Genomic DNA, 16,522 nt, shown 5'->3' on the forward strand with positions numbered 1-16,522 from the left:
TTTTTGCTGAAAGGATTTAGTAGAGAACATCGACGATAAAGTTCGCAACTTTTGGTCGCTGATAAAAAAAGCCTTGCCTCTACCGGAAGTAGCAGACGATATGCGCGTGACGTCACAGGTTGTGGAGCTCCTCACATCTGCACATTGTTTACAATCATGGCCACCAGCAGCGAGAGCGATTCGGACCAAGAAAGCGACGATTTCCCCATTAATTTGAGCGAGGATGAAAGATTTGTGGATGAGGAAAGTGAGAGTGAAGGACTAGAGGGCAGTGGGAGCGATTCAGATAGGAAAGATGCTGTGAGAGGCGGGTGGGACCTGATATTCAGCTTGGAATGACTAAAACAGTAAATAAACACAAGACATATATATACTCTATTAGCCACAACACAACCAGGCTTATATTTAATATGCCACAAATTAATCCCGCATAACAAACACCTCCACCCTCCCGTCCATATAACCCGCCAATACAACTCAAACACCTGCACAACACACTCAATCCCACAGCCCAAAGTACCGTTCACCTCCCCAAAGTTCATACAGCACATATATTTCCCCAAAGTCCCCAAAGTTACGTACGTGACATGCACATAGCGGCACGCACGTACGGGCAAGCGATCAAATGTTTGGATGCAGCAGCTGCGCATCCAACTCAAAGTCCTCCTGGTAAGAGTCTCTGTTGTCCCAGTTCTCCACAGGCCAATGGTAAAGCTTGACTGTCATCTTTCGGGAATGTAAACAATGAAACACCGGCTGTGTTTGTGTTGCTGCAGCCGCCCGCAATACACCGCTTTCCACCTCCAGCTTTCTTCTTTGCTGTCTCCATTGTTCATTGAACAAATTGCAAAAGATTCACCAACACAGTTGACCAGAATACTGTGGAATTTTGCGATGAAAACAGACGACTTAATAGCTGGCCACCATGCTGTCTCAAAATGTCCTCCACAATCCGTGACGTCACGCGCAGACGTCATCATACCGAGACGTTTTCAGCAGGATATTTTGCGCGAAATTAAAAATTGCACTTTAGTAAGCTAACCCGGCCGTATTGGCATGTGTTGCAATGTTAAGATTTCATCATTGATATATAAAATATCAGACTGCGTGGTCGGTAGTAGTGGGTTTCAGTAGGCCTTTAATAAGCATATCTGTAAATGAGTCAATTCTGCGTAAATTTGCCCCACAGTCGTTTTTTGGAGTCTGTCTACAAGACGTTCATTTCTGGAGGAGTTCCCAGATTGTAAATTAAACCCCACTCCATTCTTTCCAAAAAAAAATGTAAAGTGTGCACTGTTTTAAATATATATCATGAAGTCGTCACCGCAATTTTTTTCCGGACAAGGTTGAAAATAAACGTCATAAACATTATATAGATTCAGACCTAATACAGACCTGCATAAAAACAGCTGCTTTTAGCAACATTTATGTTGCACGTTAGTGTTAACAAACACTTGCCACTGATTAGATGAAAATAATACTCGATCTTACCTTTTTTGTGTTTCTTCATAGCCTGAAGCAGAGGGAGAGGAGCTCATTCCGGAGGCATCTCAAACTGCATGCAAGCTCACGCCAAAATGCATGAACCTTATAATTTGATGCTTTGCCATCATTTAACACAAGTATCGACCATTGTAACAATATTCGTAAGTCGGAAAAGAATAACTTCATCGTAGGTCTCTTATTCAGTAGGGAAGGGATACATATGGCTCCATTCCTGGTTGGATTTCCCATGAGAGGAAGGGGGGGAGTGGCTAAATTATTTTGCAATGCAGTCTACTAAAAATGATGAAAAGCGCTACTCTGCAAAGCAACTGACGCTGTGGTCAAAGATGGAATTGCCACAAAATACATATTAAACACTACTGCCATCTGGTGGCTCAAGTGGACAGCGCAACCCCCAATGTGTCACGTTTGATGTGTCGGGTAAACCGTGACAAATGGGGCCATATGAATCCTCTTTCTACTGTAAGTACGGGCTCAAGCACATTTAAACCACCATAACTGTTTCAAAAGTACCTATTTGGCACGGTTATCACATGTTATGTAAACGCTACCCAAACTTAGAAAACTAAGATTCCTTATACCATACCATACCAACTTTATTTATGAAGCCCTTTAAAAACAAGCACAGTTGAAGAACAAAGGGCTGTACACCACAAATAAATAGAGGCAAAGGACAGACTAAAAAAAATAACATTTAAAACAGAAGTAAAATACACATTGAAAAGCAAATACAAATTACCCTAAGAACAATTTGTTAGATAAAAAGCAGTTTAAAAGTTAAAAACAGTTTAAAGTCTCATGCTTATGTTAAAATGTCCAAATTATCATGAATTGGAATCACCGTATTTTCCAGACTATAGAGCGCACTGTTATATTAGCTGCACCCGCTAATTTTTAGGGGAAAAACATATGAGTTATCTCCACAGAAATATTCTGTAAATGTTTATTTACATTCCTAAATTGTCTCCAAATGGTGTAACTCGGCAGTAAAATGGGTGATCAAACAAAACAGAAGTCATGGCTGCGGAAGCTAGCTCTCCAATCAGCTAAACAGACTCAATAACTCCACGGTGACGTCTTGGTGAGTTTACTGAGGAATTTGAAAACTAAAACAATACAAAAAGAATGCAGTCTTTTAGTCGATTATACTTTATTATACATTAGCTAATGACGCTGGCGTCATCACACTACGATAGCACGTACAAATATGCATGAGAACCCTTCTACAGACATCACACGTGGGACGGTTTAGTAAGTTTAAACGGCTTTAATTGTACTGCAAGACTTACAAACGTCGCTTGGAGTTATGACTGAAGAATCCATACGAGTAGAAACGCTATGGACGGCGAGAAGGCTGAACGGCATAGCACAAACAATAAAACACATTGTCAGTGTTTTTGCTTGTTATTTTTTTTCAAACAATTTTTATTATCTCAGTGAGCGAAGAAAAATCCATAAATTAGCTGCTCTGCCTAATAAGCCGCATGGTTCAAAGTGTAGGAAAAAAGTAGGGGCTTATAGTCTGAAATTTACGGTACAAGGCTTTCAACAGATAACAAAGATCCGAACTGAAGTTTCATTTTTTTTCTGGCCTTGTTTGTCTTGTGTCTCAGATTTACTGACACCAATTAAAACGTGTTAAATTAGAGATTCCAGCATGCAGCTTCGAGTTCCTGTGAAGCAGGACTTGGAAAAACCCCAGTGCGGCTTAGAAATAGTCATTAAAATATGTCATATCCAATGTTCCCTCTAATTTTTCATGTGTGTGAGCAAACGCAAAAACTCCCTGAGCATTCAGTGGAGCCCATGTGAGCAACATCAGACGTGCACACTGTGGCTACACTAGCAGCACACCTGTCCCAAACCTGACTAAATAACAAGTTCAATCTCCATCCATCCATCCATTTTTTACCGCTTGTCCCTTTCGGGGTCGCGGGGGGTGCTGGAGCCTATCTCAGCTGCATTCGGGCGGAAGGGGGGGGTACACCCTGGACAAGTCCCCACCTCATCGCAGGGCCAACACAGATAGACAGACAACATTCTCTTATTATTATAATCAAATGACAGCAGTCATTTCCATGAGGTTATTTTCTAATATAAGTGTTTAGGCCCACTTACAATGACAATAACAAAAAATATTGTTTTTCATGAACTGTGTACTTGTATTGTTTGTCTGGGTGGAGGTCCTGCTTTGGAAATAATTTCTACCCCTTTCAGACATTGCATTTAGTTCCCATTAAAACATTCACATGTTGCACAATGAGATGTAAGCAGGGGATCATGTGTACATTCCTGCAACTTCCTGTTTGTAAAAAATATATTTTTATTAGTATTTATTTAATATACTAACAGCATTTCATGATTAATATTTATAAATTAAGATTCCTAATAAATGACACTAGAATAAGCACACATTTGATTGGTAAATCATAGTGTAACAACCTGCAATGACACTTTATGTGTGGTGTTGGAGTTGTCCGACTTTTTTGTGTGGCTGTAAACGCATCACTGGCTAAGTGCTATATGTGCATGTGTTGGCGCAAGTGAGAAAGAGCGAGCGGCTGCTGTTGATATAACAAAGTTGCTTTTGGTCTGGTTTGTACTGCAGAAAATGACCAGTTTTGCTAGATATCATTTTTTTTGGTGATGTGTTTATGGCCGACAATTAAGAGTTTTGCTCAGTAAAGTGATGGATGGAATTCATGTCCTCAAAGCGTCTCGACAGACGTTACAATATTTGAACAATGATGACGAAAACTGTTTTCTCTGTCGTGTCCGTGTGTCGAAAATTGTTACGCGCTTATTTTTTAATTTGATTTTGTGCGTGGCATAGATTTGCCGTGCGCAGAGGACGCTTGAGCAGTGCGCAATTGCACAGGCGCGCACCTTAGAGGGAACATCGGTCATATCTAATGATAATCTGGAGGATTTCCATGCAAATCCGTTCAGATCTGTAGGAAAGCAAATCACACATCAGATTTTTACATTTGTTTTATTTTTTAATCTGCTCTTCTTGCTTCATGTCTGAATCGTCCCCCTGCTTTTGTTGTGAATGCTGCACATGACAGTCAGCCGTGCTTTAACCTTTGCCCAAATTCTCCCATCGTTGAAAGCATCGAGCATGACAGAATGTGTCCCCTTGTTGACTGTGTGCACTTGACATTGCTACGCCTCCGTTGTTCCCTGGGACAATGGCCTCCTCACGAGCATCTTCCTCCCCCGCCACCAAAATTCTAATGCTGTGAAAAGACAGCTACAGCGAATCCTATTCTCCTGCAGAACCCCCACATAAATACAGGAATGTTTGTCTGGGCCGAGTTATCATCTGCATACTCTACACGGTTACCAGGCTTTTGAGAGACAAGTATATCCTATAAGAGGTGTTAGAATCTCATCAGCAAAACCACTTTTTCTCTTGGGGGTGTTGTGCACTGAGAGAAATAGACAAAGGAGGCAGGGAAAAAAAAGATGAATATTTATCCAGGGCAGAAATGAGGGGAAGAACAAAGAGAGAACCTGTATTATTTTTGAATTATCTACCAATTTAAATAAAAGTCAAACCATTTAAATCAGGGATGTTGTGAAATATCCGCTAATGCATTCTCAGTGTGAAACCTTCAGGGATGTCAAACAGCGTTCAAGCACCAAATGTTGTAACCGATTTTATTCGATTAAACGAACTGAGACCTTTGCACAGCATGTAATAAAACGGGTTGCGGGAGCCCACAGGTACTGCCACTCTGCACCTGAGGAAACCTTTTTTTGCTTGTAAATCATTTCAATGCTGCTTGTTTTTTTTTTCTTCTTCTTCTTCCTCGCAGCCGTGAGCGGAGCGGAGGATGTGGCGCTCTACGTGGGCATGGTGGCGGTGGCTCTGTGCCTGACCTTACTGCTCATCACCGTGGTCCTGGTCTACCGGCGCAAGAAGGCAGGACTGGATGCCGACGTGGCCGACTCCTCCATTCTCACTACTGGCTTCCAGCCCATGGGCATCAAGCCCAGCAAGCCAGGTGTGTGGGCGCCGCGGCCACGCAGGCCCCTCACCCACAGCAGTAGGACACTATTCTTGGTTTTAACCCCCTCTGTGCATCCATCGGTCTGTCTGCCCGCTGTGATAGTGCTCTGCTCATCAGTATGTAGTGTTCAGCCACGTTTCCAACAAGGGCTACGGTTTTTGTACAGTTCAGGAGTTTTTATGTAAGGCATGACATATTTGAATAGAGAATCTTTACAGGTATGGAAATCACACAAACTACTGTATATCACGGAGAGAGGATATGAAGCAGGTGTACTGTTGTTGGTGGGTTACAGCGTGTTTTATCCCCTTTTTGTTCCCCCGTCAGCCGACTGAGACCAGTTGTTTGCGTTTTCCTCTTGAGTGTAGGAACTCTTTGAAGTAAACTACAAACCCCGTTTCCATATGAGTTGGGAAATTGTGTTAGATGTAAATATAAACGGAATACAATGATTTGCAAATCATTTTCAACCCATATTCAGTTGAATATGTTACAAAGACAACATATTTGATGTTCAAACTCCATCCATCAATCTTCTTCCGCTTATCCGAGGTCGGGTCGCGGGGGCAGCAGCCTAAGCAGGGAAGCCCAGACTTCCCTCTCCCCAGCCACTTCGTCCAGCTCCTCCCGGGGGATCCCGAGGCGTTCCCAGGCCAGCCGGGAGACATAGTCTTCCCAACGTGTCCTGGGTCTTCCCCGTGGCCTCCTACCGGTCGAACGTGCCCTAAACACCTCCCGAGGGAGGCGATCGGGTGGCATCCTGACCAGATGCCCGAACCACCTCATCTGGCTCCTCTCAATGTGGAGGAGCAGCGGCTTTACTTTGAGCTCCCCCCGGATGACAGAGCTTCTCACCCTATCTCTAAGGGAGAGCCCTGCCACCCGGCGGAGGAAACTCATTTCGGCCGCTTGTACCCATGATCTTGTCCTTTCGGTCATAACCCAAAGCTCATGACCATAGGTGAGGATGGGAACGTAGATCGACCGGTAAATTGAGAGCTTTGCCTTCCGGCTCAGCTCCTTCTTCACCACAACGGATCGATACAGCGGCATCTTCAGTAATGCGGATGTTCAAACTGATAAACATTTTTTTTTTTTGCAAATAATCATTAAAGGGGAACATTATCACCAGACCTATGTAAGCGTCAATATATACCTTGATGTTGCAGAAAAAAAGACCATATATTTTTTGACGTCAAATCGGGAAGCAATCCGCCATTTTCTCAAACACCGAGTCAAATCAGCTCTGTTATTTTCCGTTTTTTCGACTGTTTTCCGTACCTTGGAGACATCATGCCTCGTCGGTGTGTTGTCGGAGGGTGTAACAACACGAACAGTGACGGATTCAAGTTGCACCAGTGGCCCAAAGATGCGAAAGTGGCAAGAAATTGGACGTTTGTTCCGCACACTTTACCGACGAAAGCTGTGCTACAGCAGAGATGGCAAGAATGTGTGGATATCCTGCGACACTCAAAGCAGATGCATTTCCAACGATAAAGTCAAAGAAATCTGCCGCCAGACCCCCATTGAATCTGCCGGAGTGTGTGAGCAATTCAGGGACAAAGGACCTCGGTAGCACGGCAAGCAATGGCGGCAGTTTGTTCCCGCAGACGAGCGAGCTAAACCCCCTGGATGTCTTGGCTCACACCGTCCCTTATGCCACCGAAGATAATCAAGAGAAGAATATCGACCCTAGCTTCCCTGGCCTGCTGACATCAACTCCAAAACTGGACAGATCAGCTTTCAGGAAAAGAGCGCGAATGAGGGTATGTCTACAGAATATATTAGTTGATGAAAATTGGGCTGTCTGCACTCTCAAAGTGCATGTTGTTGCCAAATGTATTTCATATGCTGTAAACCTAGTTCATAGTTGTTAGTTTCCTTTAATGCCAAACAAACACATACCAATCGTTGGTTAGAAGGCGATCGCCGAATTCGTCCTCGCTTTCTCCCGTGTCGCTGGCTGTCGTGTCGTTTTCGTCGGTTTCGCTTGCATACGGTTCAAACCGATATGGCTCAATAGCTTCAGTTTCTTCTTCAATTTCGTTTTCGCTACCGGCCTCCACACTACAACCATCCGTTTCAATACATGCGTAATCTGTTGAATCGCTTAAGCCGCTGAAATCCGAGTCTGAATCCGAGCTAATGTCGCTATAGCTTGCTGTTCTATGCGCCATGTTTGTTTGAGTTGGCATCACTATGTGACGTCACAGGAAAATGGACGGGTGGTTAAAATCAGGCACTTTGAAGCTTTTTTTAGGGATATTGCGTGATGGGTAAAATTTTGAAAAAAACTTCGAAAAATAAAATAAGCCACTGGGAACTGATTTTTAATGGTTTTAACCCTTCTGAAATTGTGATAATGTTCCCCTTTAAAAATTTACTTTTGTTTTGATTTAATGCATCCATTGGCAGAATTTGACGTCGGAGCAATGCCAGGTTATATCTGATCTTTACACTGGCAGACACCCGATTCATATCTGATTGTGATCCACATATGGTTGAGGCCTGGTTTAGATCTACATTTTTTTCTGCTCGCCCTGCATTTTGCGTTCATAATGTCAGCTGCAAGGACGACACATGTGCTTGAACCATGTAGTGTAAATAAGTAAGTAAGTAATTTTTATTTATAAAGCGCTTTTCACAGATAAAATCACAAAGCGCTGTACAAAACATAAGTAAAGTAAGTTCAATTTAAAACAACAGGGGCAACATCATAAAAAGGATACAAAGTGGATTAAAAATGATAGTTAAAAGGTGCATTAACTAAAAGCTTTACTAATAAGAGAAGTTTTCAAATGTTTATTAAAAGTTTCAACACAGTCAAGATCACGAAGGGACTGGTGCAAATTGTTCCAGAGTTTGGGAGCTATAGCCTGGAATGCCAGGTCTTCACAGGTTTTAAAACAAGTTTTTGGGATATTTAGAAGACCCTGCCCTGAAGACCGGAGGCTGCGCCCTGAAGAGTAGGAGCATAGCAAGTCAGTGATATACTGAGGGGCTCCACCATGCAACGCACGGAATGTCAGGACTAAAATTTTAAACTCAATGCAGAATTTAACTGGAAGCCAATGAAGACTGAATAAAACGGGGGTAATATGGATTGTTCTGAGTGCACCGGTCAAAAGACTGGCAGACGCATTTTGCACAGTCGGAAGTCTCTTTAGACTTAGACATAGACTTAGACTTCCTTTTTATTGTCAGTCAAATTTGAACTTTACAGCACAAATAAGAACGAAATGTTGTTACATAAGCTCATGGTAGTGCAGGATAAAAAAGCAATAAGGTGCATATATAAATAAATAAATATATATAAATAATATATAAATATATATATAAAATAAATAAATATATATAAATATATATAAATAAATAAATAGATTACTGTACAGATAAATATATTGCACTTTTTCATATGCATCCACGTTTATGGATGCATGTTATATTGTCTTTTTTATTCCGGCGAGTTAACCCATTTTGGGGGGAGTTGAGGGGATGATTTAGTTATGATGCGTTCAAGAGTCTTACGGCCTGAGGGAAGAAGCTGTTACAGATGCTTCGGAGGCTGCGGAACCTCTTTCTAGAGTACAGCAGTGAAAACAGTCTTTGGTGGGGGTGGGAGGAGTCTTTGCAGATTTTCTGAGCCCTGGTCAGGCAGCGGCTTTTTGCGATCTCCTGGATAGGAGGAAGAGGAGTCCTGATGATCTTTTCCGCCGTCCTCACCACTCTCTGGAGAGACTTCCAGTCTGAGGCATTGCAGGCTCCAGTCCAGACAGAGATGCTGTTGGTCAGCAGGCTCTCTATAGTGCCTCTGTAGAATGTGGTGAGAATGGGGGGAGGGAGCTGTGCTCTTTTCATCCGACGCAAAAAGCTCATGCGCTGCTGAGCTCTTTTTACGTAGCGTATTTAGACTTAGACTTAGACTTAGACAAACTTTAATGATCCACAAGGGAAATTGTTCAACACAGTAGCTCAGTTACAATGATGGAAAGTGTAAGGATGGAAAGGACAATGCAGGTATAAATAGACTAATATAGCGATAAAAAATCGAACATATGTACAAATATATACACAATATGTGTACAGAATAATATATATATAGCGTTGACTTGTTGAAAAGGGTGAAGAGAGAATTGCAATAGTCAATACGAGACAAAATGAACGCATGAATGATCATTTCGAGATGCAATTTTGACAACAAATTTCTCACTTTAAACAGTGGTTCTTAACCTGGGTTCGATCGAACCCTCGGGGTTCGGTGAGTCGGCCTCAGGGGTTCGGCGGACATCAAGACACACCCGACTCATCGTGTAAATAAAAATTTCTCCCTATCGGCGTATTATGGATACCCCTAAACAATGTTCCCTCTAATTTTCCATCTGATTTGCAGGTGTGTAATTTGTTGTGGTTAATTTTGTGCATTGAATTTGGAAAAAAAAAAAGAACTTTTATTTTTCACTAAAGAAGGGTTTGGTGAATGCGCAAATGAAACTGCTGGGGTTCGGTACCTCCAACAAGGTAAAGAACCACTGCTTTAGAAATATTTCTGAGATAATAAAATCTGTTTTTGGTCAGTTGACGCCATTCATCCTCCAAAGACATGGACTGATCCAACATAACCTCAAGGTTTCTGAAGCTGCTTTTAACAGACGCACCCAGAGCACCAAGGGAGTTCTTGATCAGGGGGATCTTTTTTATCAGGGGCAATTATCAGTATTAAATTAATTATTTAAATACAGCTTATTAGGATTTAATTCAGTTTGATTTTGTGTGAAAACACCCTTGAGCCAGATCAGGCTGTTGTTGCGATCTGAACTAAACTGCACCGCTTGTTGGAAACATGGTTTTAATATTGTGTGTCTTCAACAGATGGATGTGTTTACAGTGTACAGTTTAAAAAGGTTGTGTGTTTATTAGGCTGCCGTCACTTCCATTGTCAACAATTGCATCTACGTTTTCTCACTGCCTGTGTTTGAGTGTTTGTCTCTAAGGCTTTACTGGTGAGTAATAGAAATACACCTGCTTGACTTGGATGGATATGAGAAGGTGTGCTGCAACACATTGTATCAGAGTTGTGTTTGGAGCTGATTGTGTCGCTGCTAAAGAATCCGACTGAGCTAGAGGAAGAGCGGAGGGGAATCAAATGGCTTTGTGTGTTTGTGTATTGTCAAGCGTGTGAGTGTTGTTCTCAGCACCATGTGTCTTTCCTGTTTTTCTGTCAGTTATCTTGGTGTTGTGACAGCATTAGAGAGTGTGAGGTCTGTCTGGAAGCTATCAAGTCTCCCTCCCTGCCACTCATTGTGTTTTTTTCTCTTCTTTCTCCCCCGTGGGTTTTATTTCCAAACAGAGAATTCTCATTTGCTTACCATCCAGCCCGATCTAACGACCACCACCACCAGTTATCAAGGCACTCTGCGCTCTCGCCATGACACCACTGGCAAGTTTTCAATGACCAACGGGCCTTTGCTGGACCCGCTTCCTAAGGGGTCGCACACTCTGCACAACGGGAAGCTCACTTCGAACCCCACAGACTTTGTGAGCCGACTATCCACTCAGAGCTACTTTAAAACACTGCCTCGTGATGTGGCCAACACCTCCTACGGCACCTTTAACTTCCTGGGGGGGAGGCTGACCGTCCCAAACGCAGGTAAGTTCTTCTTGCTTGTTGATGCTTTCACATAAGATGACCACACACAACTTTTCAAACTTGAATTTTTTTTTGGGGATGTGACAAATTGTGTAAATGTGTAATTTTCTTCAATCTCCAAAACAAAACAAAACATGACCACACAGAAACAGAACCAGTAGGGCTGTGAATCTTTGGGTGTCCCACGATTCGATTCAATATCAATTCTTGGGGTCACAATTTGATTCAAAATCGATTTTTTTTTCGATTCATTGCGATTCTTGATTCAAAAACGATTTTTTTCCTGATTCAAAAGGATTCTCTATTCATTCAATACATAGGATTTCAGCAGGATCTACCCCAGTCTGCTGACATGCAAGCAGAGTAGTAGATTTTTGTAAAAAGCTTTTATAATTGTAAAGGACAATGTTTTATCAACTGATTGCAATAATGTAAATTTGTTTTAACTATTAAATGAACCAAAAATATGACTTATTTTATTTTTGTGAAAATGTTGGACACAGTGTGTTGTCAAGCTTATGAGATGCGATGCAAGTGTAAGCCACTGTGACACTATTGTCCATCCATCCATTTTCTACCGCTTATTCCCTTTTGGTGTCGCGGGGGGCGCTGGATCTCAGCTACAATCGGGCGGAAGGCGGGGTACACCCTGGACAAGTCGCCACACTATTGTTCATTTTTATTTTTTATAAATGTCTAATGATAATGTCAATGAGGGATTTTTAATCACTGCTATGTTGAAATTGTAACTAATATTGATACTGTTGTTGATAATATTCATTTTTGTTTCACTACTTTTGGTTTGTTCTGTGTCGTGTTTGTGTCTCCTCAATTGCTCTGTTTATTGCAGTTCTGAGTGTTGCTGGGTCGGGTTTGGTTTTGGAATTGGATTGCATTGTTATGGTATCACTGCGTATTGTTTTGTTGGATTGATTAATTAAAAAAAAAAAAATCGATTTTTTAAAAATGAGAATCGATTCTGAACATGAGAATCGCGATTCGAATTCGAATCGATTTTTTCCCCACACCCCTAAGAACCAGTGTTGTAATAGTGGTTAGAAGCCAACAATAATACCACTGATGAGTAAGGCAAATGTAACATGCATGAGTTTCACATCAACAGCTGTGGCGCAACCACCAGTTTAAAGTGCACACAGAGGTTAAAAAAAAAAAAAAAAAAAAAGCTGCTGATAATACCCTTGTGGATGCACTGATTAGAGAGTCGAGTATTTGTTTTGGCCTAGGGGTTAGAGTGTCCGCCCTGAGATCGGTAGGTTGTGAGTTCAAACCCCGGCCGAGTCATACCAAAGACTTTTAAAATGGGACCCATTACCTCCCTGCTTGGCACTCAGCATCAAGGGTTGGAATTGGGGGTTAAAATCCCCAAAAATTATTCCCGGGCGCGGCCACCGCTGCTGCCCACTGCTCTCCTCACCTCCCAGGGGGTGATCAAGGGTAATGGGTCAAATGCTGAGAATAATTTCGCCACACCTCGTGTGTGTGTGACAATCATTGGTACTTTAATTTTAATTTTATTAAGAATTTTCTCTCAAAAGTACAACATTTGTCTTTAAGTGGGCATAAGTATACATTTATACTACCAAAAGGGTAAGGGGTGATATAAAGTTCAACTTTACCCCATTTCAACCCTAAAGGTACATGCTGTATGAAAAATGTATGAGACCAGTGGTCGCCAACCTTTTCGAGCCCAAGAGCCCTGGTCTCAGCCAAAAGCAAAAATATGAGCTTCCCCTCTGTCAAATAACTTTTGTTGTTGTCTTTTTTTAATGACAAAGCTTTTTTCCCCCAATATTTTCTTTTTTCTCATTGTGCTTCCCAATTTTTGCTGGTGTTTTTTTTTTTTTTAAGCTACCTAGGGCCAATGACAAAGGAGTCATGGACCACAGATGGTCCCTGTGCCACACTTTGGGCACCTCTGCTGCAGTAGCTTACCGTTTATGGCCACTATAGTCTTAGTATCATAGTATATACATCAGCGCCAAAAGTCGTAAAATCAGCTGTCCTTCTTTAGCTTGTTTTATCATATATTACTGCCTTTGCACATGTCACCTTTTACTTTTGTATTCACAATAAATCAAAACAAAGTCATTACTTTGGAGCAATGTTCACGGACTCTAGTATTTGGCGTGTTACTTTACGAGTGATGATGGGCTTGTTTGAGGGAAGAGTTGTTTGATGTTGGATGCTCGAAAATGTCCGATGCATTGCAACAGTCAGCCTTAATGCATTGTTGAAGCTCGATTATTTTTCCGAACATCATGTAACGTGCGTTTGCGTGAAGAGCGGGTGTACTGTGCGGCCGTGATTGGGGGGCAGAGGGGCGAGGCGTGCCGGTAGGCGGGTCTGTTGGTCACTCCGGGTGGGGGTGTCACTGATGTCATAGTAATAATTTTTTTTTTTCTGATATTTTTGCGATCGACCTTTAGGGTCCCAGAGATCAACTAGTCAACAGTGATCGATGGGCTGGCAACCCCTGTGTTAGACAATTCCTATTTTTGGTTGTATTTTAAATACAGCATATCAATAGTAGTATAATTGTAGTTAAAACATTTAAAAACATTATTAATAATATTTTTCAATATGATAATACATTTTTCTATTAGCCTATTTGATTATTATCTCCATTTTATTACCTTTGTTCATAAATTTTTTGCGGCTCCGATAGTTTTCTATAATTTGTGAAACTGGTCAAAATGGCTCTTTGACTGGTAAAGGTTGCCGACCCCTGGACTAGGCGTATAAGATTTCATGGGATTTAGCGATTAGGAGTGACAGATTGTTTGGTAAACGTATAGCATGTTCTATATGTTATAGTTAATTGAATGACTCTTACCATAATATGTTACGTTAACATACCCGGCACGTTCTCAGTTGGTTATTTATGCCTCATATAACGTACACTTATTCAGCCTGTTGTTCACTATTCTTTATTTATTTTAAATTGCCTTACAAATGTCTATTCTTGGTGTTGGGTTTTATCAAATAAATTTCCCCAAAAAAATGCGACTTATACTCCAGTGCGACTTATATAGGTTTTTTTTCCTTCTTTATTATGCATTTTTGGCCGGTGCGACTTATACTCCGAAAAATACGGTAATCATTTGTTTATTGCGTTCATGTTTGGTACCATTTACCCGCGATAAACAAGGGACGATATCCCTGCACACCTTCGCTACAGCATATCACTATCATTGTACGCTTGTTGCAACACTTGCATCGAAACAGGAGTTCAGAACTCTCCCAAAGAGAAATCTGGTTGAAGTTTGTGCGTCAGAAATTGACTGCCACAGAAAAAAACCTCCCATCTGATGCATGTTTCGATCACGGGAACACTGAGGCATGTGGTCTATACGAGTGCCTTCATCGCCTGTGACCATGGTGACTGCCATCCACATTTGCACATGACGCGTAACCACAGCAACCCTCCCTACTATATTATTACACTGCATGTTTCTTTTCTTATCCTTGTCCACATGTGAAATTTCTTGTGAAAGTGCATTTTCTACTTCACACTGTACTGTAAGGTTAATTATGGTAGCAAGTGTTTGTTTATCTGCTGGTGAAGATGAAGTTCTAATCTTAACCTCTGAATAAATGATAACTCCTGTATACAGTATATTCTCTTGAGGACCAGTGTCCTCTGCATTTGTGTTTTGCAGAACAAGGCTATATAATTCCCCAAATGTGTTCAATCTGACAAAAGAAAAACACAAATGTCCATTGCAGAGGACGCTGGTTCTTATGGGGATATTTCATATTAGGCTTACGTATACTAAAATGTGTGATCATTTCAAAAACCCTTTAATGAAGGTCTATAACGACCCGAGACCAAGAGCACCACTCTGAACATTCACTTCGACAGTAGAATGAAGACAATTTACTTAATGCAATCTACTTGAAAGGTTCCAAGGATAAAACCTTGAACAAATTATTCCAATTAGGCACTTCAGTGATGACGACAGTTGGTGAATTACTAGATGATGTAAATGTCTGCTGAATGCACAAAGAAGGCTCCCTAGATTAGTCTGAAAGAAAATATTACAATGTTCCTTGCAGTTAAACCCACAAGCCCAGTCAGTACACATTGTTTTAAATATCACATTTCCTTGATTGATTAAAGGGACAAATGACTCTAGTAATTGTTATTTGTGAATGAAGTTGAATGTGTTAGGGCTGTGTTTTTCAACCACTGTGCCACGGCAGACGGGAGATGATCTAATTTCACCTATTTGGGTTAGGGATGTCCCGATCCAGGTTTTTGCACTTCCGATCCGATACCGATATTGTTTTTGCATTTCCGATCCGATACCGATACTGACCGATACTGGCCTATCCGAGCATGTATTAAAGTTTAAAGTTATTTAGCCTACTTAGTTGTCAGAATCATGTTGAAAAGGGTTTTAGTACTCTTGATAACAACTAGCCAGCTGAATTAGGGGAGTTTGAATAATACACAATGGTTGGTAACAAGAAACTGACCTGTTTATTCAAGGATAAACACAAAATAGACAAAATTATACATGACAAACAGAAATGGCATCATTGAACTAGGGCTGGGCGATATGGCCTTTTTTTAATATTGCGATATTTTAAGGCCATATTGCGATACACAATATATATCTCGATATTTTGCCTTGGCCTTGAATGAACACTTGATGCATATAATCACAGCAGTATGATGATTCTATGTGTTTTGATTGATTGATTGAGACTTTTATTAGTAGGTTGCACAGTGAAGTACATATTCTGTACAATTGACCACTAAATGGTAACACCCGAATAAGTTTTTCAACTTGTTTAAGTCGGGGTCCACTGATTCATGATACAGATATATACTATCATCATAATACAGTCATCACACAAGATAATCACATTGAATTATTTACATTATTTATAATCCAGGGTGTGGAGGGGGGCGCCGGATGTAAGTGTCAAAAAGACAGCCAAAAGAGTTTGATATGAGAATAAATCTAAAGTTAAAATATAGGGTAGAAATGCACCCATTTGCAGGAAATGTAGTCTTGATTTTCAAAATTTTCTTTCAAGGCTTGCATGTCTACATTAAAACATTCTTCTTCATACTGCATTAATATATGCTACTTTTAAACTTTCATGCAGAGAAGGAAATCACAACTAAAAAAATCACTAATTTTTTCATACGGTGTTGATGTGGAAATTTTTGCCTCAGCATTTTGATGGTGTGGACGTGTGGCACCGAATGGAGATAAGCGTCTCGACAGACGTTACAATATTTGAACAATGATGACGAAAACTGTTTTCTCTGTCGTGTCGGTGTGTTGAAAATTGTTATGCGCTTATTTTTTTATTATAT

General features: G+C 41.0%; 1 protein-coding gene across 5 annotated transcripts in view; it reads left to right on the forward strand.

Annotated features, from left to right (window-relative positions):
- unc5a (unc-5 netrin receptor A) overlaps window positions 1-16,522 on the forward strand; it is a 595,272-nt gene that overhangs the window by 479,786 nt on the left and 98,964 nt on the right. For 3 of the 5 annotated variants that reach the window (XR_009811458.2, XM_061927514.2, XM_061927516.2), the window contains 2 exons: window positions 5,328-5,558; window positions 10,870-11,169. Coding sequence is in view for 4 of the 5 variants with exons in the window: in XM_061927514.2 (XP_061783498.2) it covers window positions 5,328-5,558; window positions 10,870-11,169 (531 nt within the window). In the remaining variant the exon portion in view is untranslated. The remainder of the gene's footprint in view (window positions 1-5,327; window positions 5,559-10,869; window positions 11,170-16,522) is intronic. The other 2 variants (XM_061927515.2, XM_061927517.2) reach the window with 1 other exon arrangement.

Source organism: Nerophis lumbriciformis, linkage group LG35 (assembly GCF_033978685.3).
Source record: "Nerophis lumbriciformis linkage group LG35, RoL_Nlum_v2.1, whole genome shotgun sequence".
NCBI lineage: Eukaryota > Metazoa > Chordata > Actinopteri > Syngnathiformes > Syngnathidae > Nerophis > Nerophis lumbriciformis.